Genomic DNA, 24,542 nt, shown 5'->3' with positions numbered 1-24,542 from the left:
AACTGAACCAAATGTTTTTCTCAGTGCCATCACTGACTCTACAGAGGAAACTGAGGAGCAGAGAGGATGCGTTACTGTAATCCGATTACTTTTTTCAAGTAATGAGTAAAGTAAGGGATTACTATTGCAAAAACGGTAATTAGATTACCGTTACTTTCCCGTAGGAACGCTGCGTTACTGCGTTACTAAAACCGTGATTTTTTGCGAGAATGTCTCATGACAGTGACGTAAGCGAGCGCGACGTTCGTGACAACAGCTGTGTGCAGATCAACAATGGATCCTCTTTTAAAAGAGGTGTTACCTACAGTTGGTCCTTTGGTTCTTGAGCTGGTAAACCATAGTCTGATGTCAGGTGTTGTCCCTAAAGATTTTAAACATGCAGTAGTCAAACCCCTGATTAAAAAACCTGCTCTTGATCCTACGGTTCTTGCAAACTACAGGCCTATCTCCAAATTACCTTTTCTTTCCAAAATTCTGGAAAAGGTAGTTTACAGCCAAATAATGGCCTTCCTGGAAAAGCAAAATGTTTTAGAGGTTTTCCAATCTGGTTTTAAACCCTTTCATAGCACTGAATCAGCCCTTTTAAAAGTTTTTAATGACATATTTTTAGCGACTGACGCTGGGGACTGTGTTGTTCTGGTGCTTTTAGATTTGACAGCTGCGTTTGATACCGTGGATTATGCCATTTTATTCTCTCGTTTGGAGCACTGGGTGGGCATTAGGGGCACAGCACTGGAGTGGCTCAGGTCCTACTTGGCGGGGCGAACTTTTTGTGTCAGCCTTGGTGACTATGTGTCGTCCTCCGCTCCCCTCTTGTGTGGTGTCCCACAGGGCTCAGTTCTAGGCCCCCTCCTCTTCTCTTTATATCTGCTTCCTCTTGGTTCTGTACTGAGAAAGCACGGCATTCGTTTCCACTTTTATGCTGATGACTGTCAGATCTATGTCCCTCTAAAGAAAAAAGGCAGATACCTTACACAGCCGTTACTTCAGTGTCTCGATGACATTAAGGCTTGGATGTCTGTTAACTTTTTAAAATTCAATGATAAAAAGACAGAGGTGATGGTTTTTGGTAGCCCCACTGAGACCCCCAATGTGTATGTAGATTCCCTGGCACAGTATGTTAAGCCAACTGTCACAAACCTGGGGGTCAAAGTGGACTGTGATCTGAAGTTTGATAATCAGATAAAAGCAGTGGTAAAATCTAGCTTCTTTCACCTCAGGCAGCTGGCAAAAATAAAGCCAATTCTTTCACGGCAGCACTTTGAGACAGTGATCCACGCCTTTGTTAGCACTCGGCTGGATTACTGTAATGCACTTTATATTGGGGTCAGCGCGTCATATATTAGTCATCTACAGAGGGTGCAAAATGCCGCAGCTCGTCTTTTAACTGGCACTCGAAAGTTTGAGCACATTTCCCCTGTTTTAGCTTCACTTCACTGGCTGCCCATTTCTTTTAGGATTCATTTTAAAATTCTTTTATTTACTTTTAAAGCTCTCCATGGCCTAGCCCCATCTTATCTCTCTGAGCTGCTACAGCCTTATACACCCACCCGCTCTCTCAGGTCAGCTGATCAGCTGCTCCTGCATGTACCCAGGACTGGGCGTAAACTTAGAGGAGATCGTGCTTTTGCTGTAGCAGCTCCAAAACTGTGGAACGAGCTTCCTTTAGAGATCAGACAGGCCAGTTCTTTATCTGTTTTTAAGTCCCTCTTGAAAACCCACCTTTTTACCCTGGCCTTTGACACCACGTGAGATGTTGGTTTTTTATTTTTTTTATTTTATTTTTTTATTTTTATTTGTTTTTAGGTGATTCAATGCTGTTTTATATTGTTTTTGTTTCAATATAGGGCTGTTTTAATTTTATGTTTTATGTGTTTTACTTATTTATTTTGCTGTTTTCTGTTATTCTATTGTTTTAACTTATTTTCTGTACAGCACTTTGTTCCTGTGCTGGGTATTTTAAAGTGCTCTATAAATAAAATTGGATTGGATTGGATTGGATCATATATCGAGTGCAGAGAGAGTATGAGCGTGCAGCGTTTAAAGCGTGGAAGTACTGACCTTACTTTGAGTTTGATTCCATAAAAAGTGACAAAAACATTAGTGTCCGTTGTGCGTGGGAAGAAAACTTCTTTTTACAGCGAAAAAAACCCCTAAACTTCCAAACAAGCACCGAGTAGCTACGACGTAATGGGAAACTCACAGAGAAACTCGTGGATTCTTCCACTGACCGCTGCACACCTGCACCAGGGTAACCCTCCGCCTGCCCCACTCCTGCTTTACAGGAGAAAATAGAGCAACAGGACCGCTAGTCTTTGACTTTATTTATTTTCTGCTGTGTTTTACTTGCATCTATTTGAAAGACTGAGTGTAAACACAAAAATATTTTATTTTATGTGCTGGAATGTGCAGAAAATAGGTTTAAATGTTAAACTAATTTCTTCCAGTCAGAGAATGTTGCAGATAATTAAATCTTTGCTTGATGCATAAAGTTAAAAGATTAAAACTAATAAAACAAGTTTAAAAAAGAGACTTTTCCATTTGATTACATTTTGTATGATGATTATGCAGAAAAAGTAGAATTGGGCTGAAAGATCTATCACTTTATCACCTATTCAGGTTGTAAATCGTGGTTTTAAAAAGTAACTAAGTAACTAAATAATTAATTACCTTTGAAAATAAGTAATCAGTAAAGTAACGGGATTACTTTTTTGGGGGAGTAATCAGTAATTAGTTACTGATTACCTTTTTTCAAGTAACTTAACCAACACTGCTGAGGAGAAGCTTGTTGCAGACTTTAGATGTTTGCAGTTTAACTTGTGGCGTGAATTATATTCAGATTTATTTATACAGTGCCATATCACAAAAACAGATTGCCTCAAGGCGCTTTATTTTGTAGGGTAACCACAACAATCATATGAGCAAGTGCTTTGGTGACAGTGGGAAAGAAAAACTCCCTTTTAACAGGAAGAAACCTCCAGCAGATCCAGGCTCAGGGAGGGGCGGGGCCATCTGCTGAAGCAGGAAGTTAGCAGCCGTCCAGGTCTTTATGTCTTTAAGACATTCCTGCAGTTTAACTCATTGGTGTGTGTTATCTGGCTTCATGCACAGATAGAGCTGGGTGTCATCTGCATAGCAGTGTAACTGTATGCTATGTCTTCTGATGATGCTGCCTAAGGGAAGCATGTATAATGTAAACAGGTACTTCAGCCTCTTAACATCTCAGGATCTCGAACTTTCCACTTCAAGTGAAACATGTAAACGTGTTAATGATGTCCAGCGTTGTTACTGTAACGTCTGCATGCGTGCACATTTCATGTTTTGCAGAGACAAAGCGTGGACTGGCGTGTTGATTTCACACTTAGTTGTGATCCCGGGTTGTGCAGTTATATTATATATTTGAACATTTTTTTAACAGAATAACCGACTTCAGGTGTGAAAGTGTTGATTCAGAACTGTTAACAAAATGCAACAAAATATTTTAATTCATGTTTTTATCAAATATATTTACTTTATTTTCTTACATCTACTGTTTTAGGAGCAACAAATATAATTTACAATGTACAATACAGGAATTGTATTAACCAGTTTGCATCAAGTCTAATTTCCTGCAGGACTTCGTGGCGTCTGACCTGAAGGGTTTTCTGGATCCGTCAGGCGTGAACGGGCGAGCAGCAGAGACGTCTGCCGGCTTGTGTTTTGATATCTGAAACCGTTGCTATCAAACAGATTACGGGCAGAAATACCTGATGTGACGGCAGACAGAAGAGAATCAGGTATTAACACGTGTGACATCAAACCCGAGAGGCTGAGAGCTGAAGACGATTACAGGCTCCAGCATTCAACACAAAACTGATGTTTGCTACTTGTTGTCCTCGGACGGGACTGGCCATCATCAGAGACCCACGCTGTGTTTGTTTCAGTCACACATTTTCACTGTGACAGAAGCAACGTCCAAGTTTTATTAACAGAAATCAAAAGCGGAGTGTTATACGTGGGACAGTCACAGGTTACAGGTGCGCACTGAGGTGGCGAAGCATTGGATGGGGCGAGCTGCAAGCTTGGAGAGTCTATTGCAGTGGAGAGCGATCGGACAGGTGAGTTTATTTTTTAGGGTTAAAAGAGATTTACTCAGGTAAATACCAAGAACATGTAGTTAAGGATGAAAGCAGGTAGAGCCTAAACTCATTATTACGGGACCTCACTGCCTGCTCTGCTTTAAAGAAACGTGGCGGTAATTAGCCGCCTTTGCTTTGGTTCGGTCAGTTTGAAGGTTCCTCAAAAGAAAAGTTCTGCATGAAATTGACATTTTTACCAGATGTGGTGAAACAGATGTTTGACCACAGTTCACAGCTGGATCCAGGAATCCGTGGACGGGTTTGTGTATTCTGAGATTAGGCAACACGTCCTCAAAAATACCGAAATAATCAAAAATCTTTACAGAAACCGTCCCAGACTGGTTTCTCTGACACTAACCACAGTTTTGGTAAATGGTAAATGGCCTGTATTTATATAGCGCTTTACTAGTCCCTAAGGACTGACGGAGGGACGCCTCGCGCTAATGTCAGAGATGCTGCGAAGTCTGTCCCTCCCTAGCAGGCACCTCACATCTGTATCTATAATGCAGACACATTATTAACAGCTCAAAAACAGGATGAAGGCTGTTTGAGAAGGAGTCACCTCCCCGCCACCGCAGAGCGAGGCGCTGACACTTCCTGTCTGGGACCTCATTGCTCGCAGCTTTGATCAGACTGCAGTTATCATTGTTCAGACAAACTGGAGGATTCGAGGGATTTAAGTTTGTTTTAACTGATTCAACTCTGGTTGAACTTTAAACTTTAAACTCCTTTTAAGCTTCCCGTTAAATTGGATTGAAGCTCTGAGAGGTGTGACCTCTGACCTCTGGCTTCCTTATTATTGGTTGCTTGAGATGTCTTCGTCTTCCTCACACAAAGAAACCTGAAGACTTTAAACAGCATCTGAACTTTATCGACACATTTACAGTTTGTTTGTTTTAATCGTTTGTCTCCCTTTAATGACTCATCCTGTGTAATCTGGCTATAAATAACCGAACCCACCTTCATGTTTCTGCTGTCACTAATAAATATCGCTTCTCTGCACCTGAATGTGTCTTTTCAGACTTTTATTTTAAACCAAATGCCAGAAACGTTTTCCCTCTGTGTTTGATTCTGATTACGCGCCCGCAGAAACCAGGCAGGCTGCGATCAGCTCGCTCAGGTTCACACGCCGCCACTGGCTCGTGTGAACATCTGATCTCCTGCTTTGCACCAGTATAACAAACGACCACAGCAGCCGTGCAGAGAGGCTGAAGGAGCGTCGAGTTGGGAAGAGGAAGAGTTACATCAGACCCAAAGCATTCAGCTGTGTCCAGGAACATGAGTGTAACTGCACATTCGCCATCGCAGCCTGACTGCGATTGGCTCGTTTGGTACCGACGTTTTCTCCGACACGTGTCACGCTCGTGTAAGTGAACCGTAACATCGCAGAGACTGGACCCTGTGGTGGAGGAGAAGGTTAAGCTGATGGTTCATGAAGATTTTGGATGAGATTCGCTGAGAGGGAAGACAGTGAAGCTGATTGGCTCAGAGAACTCAGGCAGAGAGTTTATTGGTTAAGAAAAGTGTCGTAATAAAGCAGAACAGAGCTAACGAAGCAAAGCTGGACTCATGGCAGAAGCTCCTCGTTGAGCTTAATTAAAATCTTCATTTCTATGTGAGGCTCGTGGCGCCACGCCTGCAACGTTGGACGCTTCAGTCTGTAAACCTGGAAAAAAAATCCCATTTTATTTTGGAAATGTTTCACAAAGCTGCGTGAAACTCTGCTGCTCATCATTTTTTTCCATAATCATCTTTATTTGAGCTGAAAGACTCGATCAGATCAGAGCAAGGATAAGCAAAGGTTTAACTCTGAAAATTCAAAATAAAAGCCTGTCATTTAGCTTTGATTCTTTGAGGGACTAAAAGATTTGAAATGGAGCTTATAGGTTTCATCTGATGCTGTTTTAGATTTTCTTTGTGTGTTTGAGGGCTGTGAATACCTTTGAGTCGCAGTAATCCACCTGCATGAGGGCCGTCTGTCCGTCTGTCAGCTTAAATCCTGCTCAGCTCCAGTTTCAGCAACATGTATCTTCCAGGACACGGTTACCTCAGCCCACAGCAGCAGACTGAAATACCGTCTGAGATCATGTGAGTGTGAAATCCTGGCTATCAAACATTTGTTCATGTTTGAACTGTTGAATCATGTAGGTGCACATCTGCAACCCAACGGCTCCTCGACAACATCGGTGATGCAAACTCTGCGTCTCTCACGTCCTGGATCGAAGACGTGACAGCCAACACTGAGGAGGTCAAAGGTCAGTCTACATGCTTTAGTCATCTCATCAACCCAGTTGCAGCTCCTGACAGCTCAGTATTGTCAGTGTTGGAAGGAGGTGACTGTGCGTGACTCACTGGAGCAAACCGTCAGAGTGAGGGGCTCCAAAATCAAAATCAGCTGAGAGGAATCTGCAGCTTCTGATCTACACGATGGAAAAATCTTACATGTTCATAATTAATTTTCTGGCATCATAACTTTGTAAAGTCACAATTACACTTCCTGTCTTATTTTGAAGGGGTGTTTCCCCTCCTTTGTGGTGTCCCGCCCGGTCCTCGTTACTTTGAGGCCTTGGACACTGAGAGTTTTCCATGCCTTGGGATAAGGACCCCAAAGTAGGGTAGGACTGGGACAGGGAAGCGTCTCACTCTCTGTGAGGGACCTTCAGGAGTGGTGACGCTGTTTGTCCAGATATCTGATTGGTCAGTTGGGGGCTCGTACCTGAGTTCTGCAGCAGGCATAAGAAGTGAGCCAACAGCATCACTGGAACCAGAGTTAAACCCGACGTTAGCCGGATAAGCTTTCGTGTTACTGATGCACTGATACGACCCAACAGGAAGTGCGTCCTACACCAGCTCTGGTTCTGGGGAGTCTTTTACTGATTCAGGACCTGTGAGGGTGTCAGTGTGTGTTGGGTGTGACATCACTCGCTCAGGCACAATTACATCATTAGGCACCCTCCTCCTCCTAGCCCCGCCCCCCCGGGGCCGTCCCAGCTGCCAGAACAAGTGAGCAGACCAAAGTGCTGCGCTGACCTAAATTCTCCCAGAGAGACTCCTCTTAAAGCTGCAGGGACACAGACGCACTCCGAGACAGGAAGTCAGAGACCGAGACTTCCTCCGTCCCAGATGTGTTTAAGGATGAAAAACTTCTGAGGACAGGAAACACCTAAACACCTGCCCGAAGAGCCCATAAATCAAAGAAGAGAAGCCTTTTCTCTGATAGCAGTGAAACATGAAATACACAAAAACCCACATTTGTGTGTCAGTCGGCCTTTTCGACTTCATCTCACGAAATATAATCCACTGATTCAGGTTCCCAAAGAAAAACAACCGTGTCACTTTTATTCCCTCACACCTGTTCAGGTGTCCACACAGACACGATGTCCACTCTGAGTGGAAGCGATCATTTCGATCATCACGTTAAAAAGCGTGATGATCGAAAGCTAAGCGCTAAACTAAGCTAAGCTAGCGAAACAGTAAAGACACAGTGACACTTTAGCTTTAAATTAGGGAGTGAGTACACAGAGAGTGAAGCACAGGAAGATTATACTATGAAATAAAAGGTTATCTATAAGCTTTTAATTAGATATCTATGCAGATAAGCTACACAAAACACCACTGTGTGTTGGAACAGGAAGTGATACTCTAGCGCAGACAGAGCGAACACCACCAATTTAATTTACACATTGAGGTTTGGGCACCAAATGTTTGAGTCTGCTTGTTTACTCTAAAATCTAATATTTCATAATTACTTAATCCTTTATTTATCCAGGTAAAAAATCTCATTGAGATTAAAAATCTCATTTCCAAGAGATCATGGACAGCACAGATCAAAAATAAACGTGGATTTTTGATCTGTGCTGGGTTGGAAGTGTCACTTTCACTCAGACACGAAGTCCCGTCTCCTGAACTGCAGCACGGACATTTTGGTTTCAACATATTTGCTTCCACATCACATGTGACATGTTTGTACAAATATCTTTGATATTAACGTTTGTGATTTTCTTCTGTTGCTTCTTCTTTTATATCATTGTAAAAGAGAATTAACACAAACTGTTTCCTCAACTTAACCAATGATGTTTAAATCAGACTAAATAAAACTCAGAAGATAATGGATCCATGTGAGAGTTAAACTCCAGTTTTCTGGTTGAAGACTTCGTCGGTTAAACTGTTAGTGCGTGACGGTAAACAGGGTCACATTAACACTACAAACAACCCACAGACGGATCTACAGTCCACGCTAATACTACCTGATGCTGTCACACACACATCTGACAATCCTAGTTCCTGATTGGTCTAACCTCTCGGTGGTCAACAGTAATAACACACCCCCCAAATCCTGACGGACGTGGTTCCCTCACCCGACTCTGCAGCTTACAGAGTGCAGGAGTGCATAAAACAGAGCAGTTTGGGTCATTATTTATATTTTTGTTACTGTTACCATCACGACTGGTGCTCATAACTTGGTTTCTCAGTGCTTATAGTAACTTGAGATTCATTTATTGAGTTTATTTCATTGTCCTGACTGTAGTCTGGGCCCCTGGCTGATTAACATGCAGGTGGCTGCACGTCTGTTTTTGCTGTTTGTCTGGATTTTGTCGTCTTTACTGAAAAAAATCAGTTACTTTAAAGGAACAGAGTATCTACAGGTCCTCAAAAAGTAACAGAAGGCCATAAACATCGTCTTAAATTCAGTTTGCATGGCTCTGACATGCTTTCAGTCACATTATTTAAATCAAAAGCCCCTCTATAGAGTTACAGCTCGATCGGCTGTGATTTAAAAGAGGTGATGGTAACAGTTGGCTAATAAGATCCGTTAGCTAACCATCGTTGCTCACTTCAAATAAAAACATTATAAAATATAATATATATAAATATATATAAAAATCCCCAGGTGACTTACACCCAGCAGGCGTCCGGGTTAACAATGCGACAGTGAAGATGATGAAGGAGGCCACGTTAGCCACCCTGCTCGTTAGCCACGTTAGCTTTTACGTCTATAAAACGTTTCTACTCTAACTCAGGACTCAAAGTGTGTTTTTTAATCACAGGCCTACGTTCACTCTCACACTCCAGTGGAGGCATCAGGGGTCACTCGAGGTTCAGCGTTTTGCCTGAGGACACTTTGCACACAACCCACTCGACCCTCTGCCCCCAAAAGCACAACAACAAATGACAGCAAGCATAACTCGGAATAAAGGTGGAGAAATGCTAACAAGGCAAACTTTGCTGTGTGAGGACGCTATTTCAAATTTACTGATTTCATTTAAACTCAAACCACTGAAAAAGTGTAACATTGATCTCATTCACTGAGTTTGTTCTTAAATTTCACTTTTAACAGTGTAAAAAAACAAGCGTTAAACTCCACAGGTATAAGATGTGTGGATATAAACGGAAAAATAACAAAACTGTAAATCTACTGTGATCCGGAGATGGCTCAGGCTAAATGCTGGACTATCATAATATCACTATTACGATATCACTTTTTCACCAAACGATTATGGTGGCAAAAATAATTCATGATAAACGTATTTTTACAATATCACAATAATTAAAACATATAAACTGCTTTGTTGTGTTGTGTCTCTTTTTGTGTTGTTTGTAACAAAAAAGAAAAAATTACATGTTATTACTGTGTATTAATAATGCTTAATTTATAATAATAAAAGTTTAGCAAAGTGAGGATTAACTTTACAAAAGTGTACAAAAAGAAGAACGACTATTATTGTTTAAAACATCACAATACGAGAAGAATTTACAAAAACATTATTGTGATTTTTCTTTAGTGCAAAAGTCAAATTCATCTTTAACGTCACTGTTTGTGTCGAATTTGGAACAAAAACCCTCCGAAAAGGAAAACTCACACAAATAAAAATTCACAATAACAACATTATTGTTTGTGTTATAAAAAAATTATTTTCAAAATTTGATTTTTATCTTAAACCTTAAACGTCTTAATAACAATAACACGACACTATAATTATTGCAAAATAACTTATTCTAATGATATTATTGTGACACAAAATATCATCGTAATGTTAATCTTTACCTTTATTATGTGTGTTTTTCTCCGTTTGTTTTGGAGAAGTGTAACACTACAAAAAAGTCACAATAATTGTATAAGGTCGTCTCAGTAAAGCCGACATTTAATCCCTTTAAACAAACGTTATTTTGAGGCGTTAACCTGCTGAGTTCTTTTCTCCATTATAATCATTCTGATATTGTTCAGTGAATTTCAGGCTCTGAGAAAATAAAATGTTTCATAGCTGCAAAAATAAACACAAAGATTAGAATCTATTTACACTCTCGTCTGAATTCTGTTACATTTTTATTTTAAACATCCATAAATCACTAAATCTGCTTTAATCAAACTCCCATTTACATTTGACTTTCCTCTCATTTTAGTCTTTTTGTTCTGAGCACAGCTGAATGAGCGGTGAACACACACGCACACACACACACACACACACACACACACAGGGATCATGTGACTTTCGACTCAGCAAAGCCCAGGCTGTGTGTAAACTGACTGGATGCCTTTTTCAGACTGAACTCAAACAACAGAGAAGAAAACAAATCATAAAGCAGCTGAAATAAACCTGAAATCATCAAATCATGAAAACTGGCCTGTTCAAAATAAAAGTTATGGAGATAAAGAGTCAGTTTGAAAAGCTTCCTGTTGACACAGAGCTGTGAAGGAGCCTCCCGAGAAAACAGAAGAAAGAAATGTATAAATATGTGAGTGTGAAGGCCAAACGTTCAAAATGAAAGAGGTAGAAAGACATTATAATATTATTAATGACCATATATCTATATATATATTTATCTATATATAAAATTATCTATATTTCTGCAAGTAAACCTGTTTTTTTCAGACTTTATGCACAAAACGTTAAACATTTATGGAGAAACCGTGGGGACAAAAAATCATAGAAACATAAATTAGGCCAATAAACAGGCCTCATAATAACCCTAAAGGAACCAAAACGGTCAAATAAGTCACAATACAACTAAAAACTGCAGTTAGCATGACTGAATCATTTATCAAATAATCAATTTAATACTAATATCAAATAAAAATATCTTCCAAAAGCTCCCATGTGATAAATGCACAGCTGACTTATGATTTAGTAAATAAAAATATAAAAAATAAATAAAATTCACTATGGAACAAATAAAAGTTTCATAAAAGTTTAAAGAAATGAAAAACAATAAAAACAGCACGTCGACTGAAACAGAAATTCATTCACAGCCTCAGTGACGGCGTCTGCGCGCGCACTTTGAATAAACCGTATTGCTTTGTGATGTTCGCGTCATCATCAGGCAGAAACTCTGCTTCAGGTTATTTCATCCTTTTTAATCAAGTTTAGTTTCTCTGGAAAAATAAAACACAGACAGCAAAGAAACAGACGTTACAGACTTTGTACAACTGAGTGATGTCTAACTACAAAAGTGCAAAAAAAGAATAAAAACCAAACAAATCCCCAAAAATCAAAAACAGTTTTTACAAACCCGGAAAAGTGACAGAAAAACCGAGCCGACAGTTTCCCCCAAAGTTTCCCCACAGACAGACCTGCAGTGTGTGTGTGTGTGTGTGTGTGTGTGTGCGTGTGTGTGTGTGTGTGCGTGTGTGTGTGTGTGTGTGTGTGTGTGTGTGTGTGTGTGTGTGTGTGTGTGTGTGTGAAGGTCAGCGTCTTCTGAGCTGCAGGAGACTTTTATTTCACCGAGGTTACATAAGTTTGTATGTTTGTAAAAAGTAACAATAAAAAACAAAGTTGGCGATGTGTGTGTGTGGGGGGGGGGGGGCTTCCTGTTTCCTGTGCGCGCGCTCAGCTCTTTGAAGGATCCGACCTGCAGCTCAGTCACAGTAAATTCTGTTTATTTTACAATAAAAGATGTGAAACATTATGATCTATATGTTTGATTCCTGTTTCCTGTTCTCACCTGATTTATTTCCTTTTTTCTCTCTTTTCTGAAATTAACTCCACGTTTATATTCGACTTTTAAAATGATGGTTGCATTTTATTTTTGAAAAGCTGCTTTTACTTGGATCCACCTGAGATCTGAGGATCAATACCACAGTGATCGGGACTGATTGTCAAACGCTAACGAATCAGCGGTTAGATTAAAAATAATTTCTGCTGATTAAAAATGTTTAAAAGTGTCGAACTCGCTCCTTTTTTCCTTTTGTTGGTTTACGTTGTTTTATTTTTTGAGCTAAAATATTTCAGAAACATTTTTACTGAGGAAACTGACTAAAATCATATCTGTATGTAATAATACGTCCACGTGGCTCCGGTGGAAACACATTAGCTTTAAAAAAATAAAATAAAGACATAAAGAGTAACATTTTGGACCACGTGTTTGACTAAAGTCACAAAAAATACTTTTAAAATATTTTTCCAAATAACAAAAATGTGCAAAACCCTGGATTTTAATATATAAAGTTTTTTACATTTATTTTCCACATCAGCTTTTATTTTCACGAAAGCCTCCCTGTAGTGTGTGTGCGTGCGTGTGCGTGTCATCTTAAATGTTAAATATCTGCCCCTCCCTTCCTGCTGAGGTCAGCTGACCAACATTTTCCACATGACAAACTTTCTGTGGACTTTATTTCTCCTCAGAATATTTTTAAAAAATAAGTTGCATATATATGATTTCAGTTGGCCTGAAGCATCTCCAGGTTCATTGATTGTCATGCACGTTTTTAACTCTCCCCACGCCTCCGACTCCTCTGACTATTAAATTATTCGTTTTTTTAATGGCTGTCTCCTAAAGGTAACATAAAGTGACTCCATGGCTGTGAGGACGCTCTGATTTTTGTTCATTTCATTATTTTAAACTCTTCTCTAATCAAAAAGAAAAAAAACATTAGAAAAGAAAAACATCTGGTGATAAAAGTTTTTCATATGACCAAAGCTACATGTAAATAGGCCTTTATGTGTGTGTGTGTGTGTGTGTGTGAGGGCCTGATGCTTGTTGGAGCCCCTTAAAAGGAAAGAAAATAGTCCCAGCAGCAGCACAGAGGCCTCGAGCCTCCGCGGGTCACTTAAAAATGTTCTCCAGGAACCAGAGCGGGTCAGCGGGCCAGAAAAAAAGCGAGAAGACGGCAGAGAAAGTTAAAAGAAGAAGAAGAGGGGCTGTGCGGCGGCTCTGAGCGCACATGCGCAGGAGCTTTTACGCTCATTCAGGCCTTTACGCACAAACACACACACACAGCAAAATAAACGGAGTGAACAGTCTGCGTGTTGATGCTGAACAAAACAACGTGTTTGCATAATTTCAGCTGAAGAGTTTGTTCCAAAAACATTTACACACATTTCTGGATTCAGTGATCACGGAGGCCGAAAAATACATCAAATTATTTTTGGAAGGAAACTCTTCACACAGCGCGGCTTTAACACCATTATTTAATCGTATTGTTCTGATTCAGAGGTCGAACCTGAGATATGATTTGTAGGCTTCTGCTTCCTCTCAAAAACCCTGATCGTTTCCAATTTTAAGGCTTTGTTCACGTTTTTCCTCCCAGTAAAACACAAAATAAAAGTTTTGATTGTCTCGTTTTTTTCCTCCTCGATTGTCTCAAAATTCATAAATAATTATTCACCCTGCGTGTTTCCAGCCCCACCCTCGTTTTCCTTAATACTGAAGCGCAAACACTGACGAATAGAATTTAAATACAATAAATACAAAACATAAATAAACGACAAACAAAGTACTGAAAATCTTTGTACAAGATATAAATAGTTTGAAATATACTTATAGCGTTACCTTTGGCAAGTCTAGTTTACAGTTGGACGACCGGCGGTAACAAAAGTTTCTCCCTTTTACAGTAAAGATGAAGCCGAGCTGTGATCGCATCCGTGTGGCCCGAAGTCTCGCTTCATTTGTGGATTCATACACACATTTCTGATGTTTACCACTTTCTATTTGCCCTTAACTGTGCGTCCTCGTCCCGGTGCAGTCCACGAAGCCAGGGTGTGTGGGTGTGTGTGCGTGGGGGGGTCAGTTTAGGAACGCGTTAGGGGTCACCCTCTTTTGGTGGGACAGCACTCCGGGGAACCCCGCGGACACACCGGGGGAGAAGGCCGGTAGCGAGCTGTTTCTGAGCGAGTCCGAGAGCAGCGCCTGCGGGGAGCCGCCGAAGCCCGGAGCGCCCTGCGGGAGGTGAGGAGGCGGCGGAGGAGCCGCGGGCGGCGGGCCGCCTCCACCCCCCGGCGGGGCCGCCGAGTGCTGGCTCCCTGACACGAAGTATCCGGGCTGACCGGACAGCAGCCCGACCGGCGACGAGCTCATCCCGTAACTGTTCGTCAGGCCCAGCGGCAGCGAGCGGCCCAGCTCCCCGTTACTCAGCTGCTCCACGGCGGGCAGCAGCGAGCCGTAGCCGGCCGCCTGGTTCAGGAAGCCGGCGGACGAGCCGTTGTAGTGCGGGTGGTGGTGGTGGTGGTGCAGGGACAGGAACGGGGACAGCTGCCAGTACAGCGGGTTGGTGCTCCGCTCGTTGATGCCCAGCCCGAGAGGAGCGAAGCGCAACCCGCGCTTCATCGCCAGCTTGCCCCGAGAGGTGGCGGAGCGCCGGCGGAGCTTCCCGGTGGTCCCGCCGATGAACACGTCGTCGCTGCTCGGGTCCAGCATCCAGTAGTTGCCCTTGCCCGGGTCGTCGTAGTGCCGAGGCACCTTGACGAAGCACTTATTGAGGCTGAGGTTGTGCCGGATGGAGTTCTGCCAGCCCTGCTTGTGCTCTCGGTAGTACGGGAAGTTCTTCATGATGAACTCGTAGATGCCGTTGAGCGTGAGCCGCTTCTCGGGGCTCTGCCGGATGGCCATCATGATCAGCGCGTTGTAGCTGAACGGAGGCTTGTCATACTTCCCGTTTTTGCCGCCGCCGCCGGTGTTCTGCTCCGGTGTCGCCTTGCCGCCGTCCCCTCCTCCGCCTCCGCCTCCCCCTCCGTCCTCCTCCTCTTCCTCCGGCTCCTCCTTGCCAGGTTTCTCCGGCTCTAGAAGCGTGGAGGCCGCGGAGTCCACCTCCGGGGGGTCCAGAGACTTCTCGCAGTCGGAGCCCGGGGAGAGACACGGGGCTCCGTGGATCGCGACCGTCGCGGAGTCCGCACGCTCGCACTTGGAGGGCAGCAGGAGGCTCTTGATGCTGAAGGAGGAGGACCGGTGCACGGTCGGCGGGTCTTTTACATCCTCCATGCCCGGTGGCGGCTCTCCCGACAAAACCAGGAATAAATAATAAAAAAAAATGAACAACCACAACAACAACTCCGAGGTCCTCCACCTCCGTGATCCGAGAGAGAGACAGAGAGGAGAGAGAAAGGAGGCTCAGGATGAGAGACGCATGGATGGAGAGAGAGAGAGAGGGAGGGAGGGAGAGAGCGTGGCGTGGATGTGGAGAAATTAGTAATTAAGGAGGTTCCGACGACATCACGGAGAGGAGGAGCTTCCCCAACTTGGTGATTTTGTCAACAAATCCTCTTTTCTCCTCCTCTCGCTCTCCGCGCGCCTCCGTCTCCAAACCTCCGACCTTTCCTGTCTCGAGCCTCACAAACCTGTCACTTCATCTGCTCCCCTTTAATCTCTCTCTCCCCATCGTTCCATATTTACGCGCGCGCGCACAGTTCCCTCCACCGCGTGTGTGCGCCAAGCCCGTGCGTAAAAGCGCACGTCCGCTTTTGGGTGTGCGCGTGCGTAAAAGCGCACGGGCAGTCGGGGCTTTGTTTTCTCGGCGACAATAATAGTTTGAATTCATGTCGGCAAACATGGCGCGTGCACGCACAGTGTGTGTTTGCGCGCGTGCGTGTGTGTGTTTGGGGATGGAGAGGAGGAGGAGGGCACCGAGAGAAGCGCCATTGTCTACTAATAAAAATCATCGTGTCGGCAGTAACGCGCACACACAGCAGAGGCGGCGGGTCTCACGCTGGAGCCAGAGCGCCTCCTGTCGGCAGCAGGCGGGACTGATCCATGTGAACAGTTGCTTCCGGTGTCAGTTTGTGTGCCGCAGACAAAGCGACCATCAGAGGGTCATTACATGCAAAACACTTTATTCAAACAAGCTGTCAACATGTAAAAATAATTTAACATTTCAGACATTTTCACTCTTGTGAAGCATTTTTAACAACAAAGATCAGTTCTCTGGTTAATTTATTAAACCACGCCCCTGCAATATTTGCAGTTTCCTAAAGCAGAAACTCTTTTCACACAGAAGGTTGTTCTTTTTTAGGGTTTTTAAAATAACATTTCTATAGAAAAAATGTAATTGTTTATTAAGTACTTATTTCTTTGGTAATGTGTGGCTGTGGAGGAGATATTTGTCAGCAGGAAAACTCAGTTAAAAGTCCAAAAGTTTTCCTAAACATTTTCCAAAGCACTCCGATTGGAGCGCTCCAGTCGGCTCATTCTGGGCCCCGGGCCTTATATTTTGCACCCTAGTGTCCACTGGGTCAGACTGGAACCTTTGGCACGTTTGTTGAAGCCTGCCTGCATCGGTGGTGTCTAACATGTGGCTCTGGAGCCAGAATCCGGCCCAGCTGATCGTTTTTAAGTGTTTTTGTTGTTTGAGTCCAGCTTTTATTTTGTTTTTTTTGTCGTTGAGGTTTTTGCTCCCTGTGTTTTTATTGGTCACCGGTTCCTGCTGTTATTTTTATGACTTCTTCTTGTGTTTCTTGTTCCTTGCAGCCATCAGGCTGTTTTAATGGTATGACTGCAGACCAGCAGAGCGTACGGTGACAGTAAAGCTCATCTCTTCTTCGTCCTCTTGCTTTATTTTGATCATGCTTTCGTCTGTGTCTCTCGTGCTTCTACTTCCTGTCTTTCGCTTCACCTTTTGTTTTTCTGGTCCACATTCCAGCCTCTCTCAGCAGACTTAATCCATCAGTCCAGCTTGAAAGAACTTGTAGTGAATTTGTTCCCCTCAGTTGAAGAAGCTGATCCCAATTTGAAAGAGCTGCAGGCAGTTCAACCCCCCCGACTGCTGCAGTGACTGAACCTGATCTTTATATGCTCATTATCTCATATGTACATTTGTGGACTTATTCTGCGTGTTTGTGTGTTATTAGTCTTTGTAACCGCTCCTGATTGAACTGTTATAAGAGACTTTTAGTCTGTGTCGGCTCTCAGTCACCAGGATCGTGAGAAAAGGCAGCTGGAGGACGTCTTTTGTTCCCGAGGATGTTTGCTGAAGTTTTCTTCAGTTCTAAAGTGTCCCGAGTCTTTGAGGTGGTCCGAGGGTCTTTGAATTAACATTAATCATGTGAGTGGTCACATGAGCCAAAGTGTGAAACAAGGCTTTTAATCTGAGGGGTTGTATAGTTGTGTTACCGTCTGTGCCAGCTTCACCACACAGGAGGCATTCAAAGACCAAAAACAGTTATTTGAATCATAAAGATGTAAAATATTAATCAGTTACAGAAACTCGACATGTGAAGGTTTTTGTGCCGTTCTCTGTGAGGAACTAAAACGAGTTGGACGATCCTGCTTCAAACTCCAAACACAAAACTAAACCTTTGCACAGCACAAGGCCCCGTGGCTTGTGTGTGTGCCTGCAGGAAACCTGAATATGTGATCAGGAATAAATCTGTTCGAGAGCTTTTAAATAAATGTAAATATATATTTTTGCAACAAACACAGAAACACACACAGATTCACTGCTGACTGATCACAACACCTGCAGCCAAAAAAAGCAAAATTGTTAATTTAAGAAAAATAAGTAACATCAGGTTAAAAGACGAAAGTTGCACCACATTTGCTCAGTACTTATAAAAGATGTGTTGAAGTCACGCGCATCCACAGGACCAAACATCTGAGCTTTTAATGTTTAATGATGCACATCAAAGTAAAGAAGCTCCGCTCATGTTTAAGTTAATTTTTCAAGTTCTATCGTAAAATCGACGCGTTTTGTAGACGGACTCAGGCGCAGACCAGGACACCTTTGCAAAAACTGACAGTGCGTTTATTTACAGTGACGTCACCAGGTCTATGCAACGTGTTGGGGAGAGCGGCCCGGAGTCCGAAAACACACTCCACTCTCTCAGCAACGATCCCACCCCTTTTCCTCCAACGCTCCTGTCACTCACTCAAAGATACAGCGACGGGTCCCGGGAAGATCCCCCCCCACACAGAAAAATCCGATTAGCACGAGGTCGCACGGAGACCAACACCCTCAGACTAACTCAGAATAACTGATGCTGGTGGTTCAATGTTCCAGTGACGAGCAGCAGGTCTGCCATCCTAAGAAGCCCTTCTGATTGTAGCAATCAGCTACAGGTGTGATGACGAGCACAGGTGCGTGGGCCGGGGGCGGGAGCCCACAGTGAGCACCGCTGCGGCAGGGGGGAGAGAGAGAGAACAAAAACGTGTTTCTAACACGGACTCAGCCGGTGAGGCACCGGGACAAAAATAGAGGAAAACAATTTATTTAAGTGATGTAAACTTAACGTTTCAGATCTGTCTAAATAAACAGGACAGGAGCTGTCTTAGGTTTCTGTTTTAGGCTTCTTGTCTCTGTTGTGTTTTAATTGCAGTGACTTTAATAAAACTTGGGCCCGTGTGAGATGAGCCAACAACACGAAACCTAAACTACAAACATACCTGTCATGACTGAAACTGAAACATGACTGAAACTGAAACATGACTGAAATGGGGAAAAAGAACTCAAAATAACATTTTAATTATGTATATTTATTAAATATATATGAAATATAATACCCTGCTGTTTGCTTTTAAAAGTTACAAACACCTGTTCACAGTATTTACGTTGTGTCCCACAGTCCGCACGGTTTACAGGAACACTTTTCTGCACATTTGAATATCTGGAAAACAAATAACTGCGATTAACTGCTCACTGCATGGTTCATGTGGGCTTTAATTCACCCTGTAAAGCCAAGTGTATCATAGTTAAGTTTTTGAGACTTCAACATCATCAGTGTGATTTTTCTTTCCTAAATTAAGTGGACAATATGTTTTATGCAATAAGTTGCAAAATGAAAAAGTAAAAAAATGAAAAAATAAATAAATAATCTTAATGTTTAATAAACATTCAGTTTCCCCAAAATTCAGATTTTCTGGTAATTATTTTATGGTTCAGACTTTAAAAGGTTTTAAAAGGAGGACATGTTACATAAACTTCATAGTGTGCATCCAGGTGCTGTTTCTCTGAAGCAGCAGACTAAGCAGGCCTCGGCCTACCTCCTCACCTCCTCACCTCCTCCCTCTCCCTCCTCCCTCCTCACCTCCTCACCTCCTCCCTCTCCCTCCTCCCTCTCCCTCCTCACCTCCTCCTTTTGGGAGCCATTCGAGAAATGTAATCTGCACGTTCTCTTTTCATCAGAAGCTCATTTTCAGCACTTACATAGAAACGTAGATCGAAAAGTAAATCAGCAGATTGTGTTTTGATGCTCAGCGCTCGCTTCATCACAACAGAGCTGTGCAGCATCTTAATCCCTCCACCAATCATCCCTGACCCGGAGTCCTTCCCGTCGCTTCACGCTCAGCTGCTAACTGCGGTGCGAGCTGGAGGAGATCTTTCAAATAAGTCAGAAGAACCACATCATCAGCAAACAGAGACACGAGGCCATGGAAGTGGAGGCACTCCACCCGGAAATAAAGGTTCTGAACGGAGGTGAGTTTGACACCTGCAGGAAACAAGTCGGGCTTACTGCTGGAAATGGACCCGAGCTCCCACTACAGCAGCACAGGGACGGGGTAGCCTGACAATGGGCCCCGATACCCAAAGCAAATCAGATCGATCTCTTTGGGAATGCGATCAGATTCGAGTACAGGAAACATGTTTGTTGGATAAACTCTGACACTCAAATATCCTGCAGAGCTGCCGAAGTTTAATAGATGGACCAGAAAATAAAAACACAGGATACAAACTTGGTCTTGAAGTCATAAAATATCTTTAATAGTAAATACTTGCAGTAAATTTCTTGGATTTATTGTTCGACGTGTTTCGTGCAAACAAAACGGAACTCAGGTTTTACATTCACACAACAATCCCGGCACGAACGCTGGCGCGGACGCATTAATCACCGCAGGAGTCTCGGTCACGGCGGCCTGTTGACAGCTAAACCTTTAAGCTGTTCTTGGCCACACGGACACTGGGAACCATCGCACACATCCACAAGACCGTCAACATGTAAACACAACACACTGATTAATGATTACAACAGGAAGTTACAGGTTTCAGGTGTTTTCGTGGAGCACCTGAGGTTGTTAGAGTTCACTCATCACATATTACAGACTCGAAACAAAACAAACCGCTGAAGCCGCTGAAAGCTGGATTTCTTTCATATTTCTAAGAAAAGTAAAATATAAAAGATCATTAAAATCAAGGAGTCTGGGCAGATTCGTGTGTGTGGCTCCTGCAAAGTGAGAAAAGAAACATTTAGCCGGATCCTAATGAGCAGACAGGAAACTGAACTTGTGTTGGGGCTGTTTGGTTGGGTTTTCCTGTTTTTTTAAGCTCAATCTTCCCAAATTTTCCCTAATCTATCAAACAAAACCTGTTGACACACAGTAAGCCTGCAGCCTTCTGAGCCTTTGGAGCGCTGCCGGGATGCTAATCCGCACTACAGCACTTTTAGGCAGTTATTATAAAAGGCTGCTGAGTCACCCAAACATGTTGTCCAAACCAAATCCAAAATTACAGCTAAAAAAACCCAAAATCTGAAATTAAACGTTGTTTTCTCCATTTTCAGCATGAAAATCAGTCTTGTTTATACACAAAGAGCTCAAACCAGTTAAAATCCCAGTAAGATGACTGTGATGGTGATTTTCCAGTTTAATTTTCAGGGCCAGAGACACAGAAACACCGTAAACGTCACCATGTGAACCTTTTTAATTACAATAAATAACTGAACAAGTTACAAGCCGTGTTCAGTGACACGCACGAGCTCTACAATCACCTTTGTTTACACTCACAGCTGATTGTGTTGGACAACAAAGCTGAAATCCAGATTAGACACACACACACACACACACACACACACACACACACGTCTCCCTCCTCCAATCTGCTTTATTAAATCTCTGCTGTGTTTTGCTGCCAGATGGTGTTTCAGTTTAACTGGATCTGAACCTCCAACAAAGGTGGTGCAAACGCAGCCGCCTCACCTTTCATTTTGCCAGCAGGTGAAACTCAAACGTCTGTAAATCAGAAACATGGAAAACAACACGTTTAAGATTTTTGAGAAGAACATTGTGTTCAGCCGGGTTATTACAGGTCGTGCTCACTGGCTCGGCCAAACCTGAAACCTCAGTCAGCCGTAACAGCTGTGGTGACGGCGGCTATCGGCTTCCTCTGTTAACCCTTTCTGTGCTCACATGAACCAGTGACATCTGTCAACAATAGGCTGCAAAATATGGCTGCAGTTCTGCTGATTATTCCACATTAGAGCTCTGAAACATCAAAACGTTTGTGGTGAAAAGATAAATCGCTGAAGTCTGGATGATTTAAATGTAGAAATATCTCCATGTGGCTGCAGATTCAGACTAAACATTAACCTTTCCTGCTAAATCAGCTCGATCGGTGCAAAGTCCTGCGATTGTTCCGATGTTTGTGTTTGTGTTCTCCTCACTACGTACGACTCTGGATACTGTAGCTCCAGTGAAAACTAAGGTCTCTAATCAGAAGTACCTGACCCCGTGGTATAATTCTCAAACACGTACCCTAAAGCAGACGACTCGTAATCTGGAGAGGAAATGGCGTGTCACAAATTTAGAGGATCATCATTTAGCCTGGAGAAATAGTTTGTTGCTTTATAAGAAAGCCCTCCGCAAAGCCAGAACAGCTTACTACTCATCACTGATTGAAGAAAATAAGAACAACCCCAGGTCTCTCTTCAGCACTGTAGCCAGGCTGACAAAAAGTCAGAGCTCTTTTGAGCCAACCATCCCTTTAACGTTAACTAGTGATGACTTCATGAACTTCTTCACAAATAAAATTTTTATCATTAGAGAAAAAATTACCAATAATCATCCCACAGATGTAATATTATCTACAGCTACTCTTAGTACCATTGATGTTAAGTTAGACTCTTTTTCTCCAATCGATCTTTCTGAGTTAACTTCAATAATTACTTCCTCCAAACCATCAACGTGTCTTTTAGACCCCATTCCTACAAAACTGCTCAAAGAAGTTCTGCCATTGATTAATTCTTCGATCTTATATATGATCAACCTATCTCTAATAATCGGCTATGTACCACAGGCCTTCAAGGTGGCTGCAGTTAAACCTTTACTCAAAAAGCCATCTCTAGACCCAGCAGTCTTAGCTAATTATAGGCCAATCTCCAACCTTCCTTTCATATCAAAAATCCTTGAAAGAGTAGTTGTCAAACAGCTAACAGATCATCTGCAGAGGAATGGTTTATTTGAAGAGTTTCAGTCAGGTTTCAGAGCTCATCACAGCACAGAAACAGCTTTAGTGAAGGTTACAAATGATCTTCTTATGGCCTCTGACAGTGGACTCATCTCTGTGCTTGTCCTTCTTGACCTTAGTGCAGCATTCGATACTGTTGACCATAATATCCTATTAGAGCGATTAGAACATGCTGTAGGTATTACAGGTATTGCACTGCAGTGGTTTGTATCATATCTATCTAATAGACTCCAATTTGTGCATGTAAATGGAGAGTCCTCTTCACACACTGAGGTTAGTTATGGAGTTCCACAGGGTTCAGTGCTAGGACCAATTCTGTTTACATTATACATGCTTCCCCTAGGCAGCATCATTAGAAGACATAGCATACATTTTCACTGCTATGCAGATGACACCCAGCTCTATCTGTCCATGAAGCCAGATAACACACACCAATTAGTTAAACTGCAGGAATGTCTTAAAGACATAAAGACTTGGATGGCCACTAACTTTCTGCTTCTTAACTCAGATAAAACTGAGGTCATTGTACTCGGCGCTGAAAAGCTTAGAAATATGGTATCTAACCAGATTCTTACTCTGGATGGCATTACCTTGGCCTCCAGTAACACTGTGAGGAACCTTGGAGTCATTTTTGACCAGGATATGTCCCTCAACGCACATATTAAACAAATATGTAAGACTGCGTTCTTCCATTTGCGCAACATCTCTAAAATTAGAAATATCCTGTCTCAGAGTGATGCTGAAAAACTAGTTCATGCATTTATTACTTCCAGGCTGGACTACTGCAATTCATTATTATCAGGATGTCCAAAAAACTCACTGAAAAGCCTTCAGTTAATCCAAAATGCTGCAGCAAGAGTACTGACAGGGACTAGAAAGAGAGAGCATATTTCTCCTGTTTTGGCTTCCCTTCATTGGCTTCCTGTTAAATCCAGAATTGAATTCAAAATCCTGCTCCTCACATACAAGGTCTTAAATAATCAGGCCCCATCTTATCTTAATGACCTTGTAGTACCATATTACCCCATTAGAGCACTTCGCTCCCACTCTGCAGGCCTACTTGTTGTTCCTAGAGTATTTAAAAGTAGAATGGGAGGGAGAGCCTTCAGTTTTCAGGCCCCTCTTCTGTGGAACCAGCTTCCAGTTTGGATTCAGGAGACAGACACTATCTCTACTTTTAAGATTAGGCTTAAAACTTTCCTTTTTGCTAAAGCATATAGTTAGGGCTGGACCAGGTGACCCTGAATCCTCCCTTAGTTATGCTGCAATAGATGTAGGCTGCCGGGGGATTCCCATGATGCATTGAGTTTTTCCTTTCCAGTCACCTTTCTCACTCACTATGTGTTAACAGACCTCTCTGTATTGAATCGTATCTGTTATTAATCTCTGTCTCTCTTCCACAGCATGTCTTTTATCCTGTCTTCCTTCTCTCACCCCAACCGGTCGCAGCAGATGGCCCCGCCCCTCCCTGAGCCTGGTTCTGCCGGAGGTTTCTTCCTGTTAAAAGGGAGTTTTTCCTTCCCACTGTCGCCAAAGTGCTTGCTCATAGGGGGTCATATGATTGTTGGGCTTTTCTCTGTATCTATGAAGCGCCTTGAGGCGACATTTGTTGTGATTTGGCGCTATATAAATAAAATTGAATTGAATTGAATTGAATTCGAAATGTTTTCTTTAAGTGGAGAGTCTTAAACCAGGGGTGTCAAACATAAGGTCCGGGGGCCAGAATCAGGTCTCCAATCTGGACAACTGGACAGCTTTGTAAAAAGTGAAGGTGAACATGCTTTTCAGACTTTTAACTGTATTTTTATATGTTTCCCGCTGATAGAGAATCTGTGATTTTTACAGGAGATTCTGTCAAACAAAAACTTATAAATTTCAGGATCATTTGTGCAACTTCCATAATTTCCCCGTCGAGCCCAGAGCAGCATTTCTTCACCATGTGGAAAAACTCAGACTGCACTTGTATTAATACTATGTATTAACAGACCTCTCTGCATTGAATCATATCTGTTATTAACCTCTGTCTCTCTTCCACAGCATGTCTT

At 42.6% G+C, this 24,542-nt stretch overlaps 1 protein-coding gene across 1 annotated transcript; it reads right to left on the bottom strand.

Moving 5' to 3' along the window:
• Window positions 1–10,919: 10,919 nt before the first annotated feature.
• foxg1b (forkhead box G1b) lies at window positions 10,920–15,428 on the bottom strand. The gene has a single exon (XM_006783926.3). It carries the CDS (start codon window positions 15,309–15,311, stop codon window positions 14,121–14,123), a length of 1,191 nt encoding a protein of 396 aa, XP_006783989.2. The 5' UTR covers window positions 15,312–15,428; the 3' UTR covers window positions 10,920–14,120.
• Window positions 15,429–24,542: the final 9,114 nt, after the last annotated feature.

Source organism: Neolamprologus brichardi, chromosome 13, assembly GCF_056152115.1.
Source record: "Neolamprologus brichardi isolate AB-2024 chromosome 13, ASM5615211v1, whole genome shotgun sequence".
In the NCBI taxonomy this organism is placed as follows: Eukaryota; Metazoa; Chordata; class Actinopteri; order Cichliformes; family Cichlidae; genus Neolamprologus; species Neolamprologus brichardi.
The sequence above is the reverse complement of the archived record's forward strand: the minus strand, read 5'-3'. Positions and strand labels throughout refer to the sequence as shown.

Bases quoted from the DNA above. Each gene is read 5' to 3' on its own strand.
- foxg1b (XM_006783926.3), bottom strand. From the start codon at position 15,311: ATGGAGGATGTAAAAGACCCGCCGACCGTGCACCGGTCCTCCTCCTTC.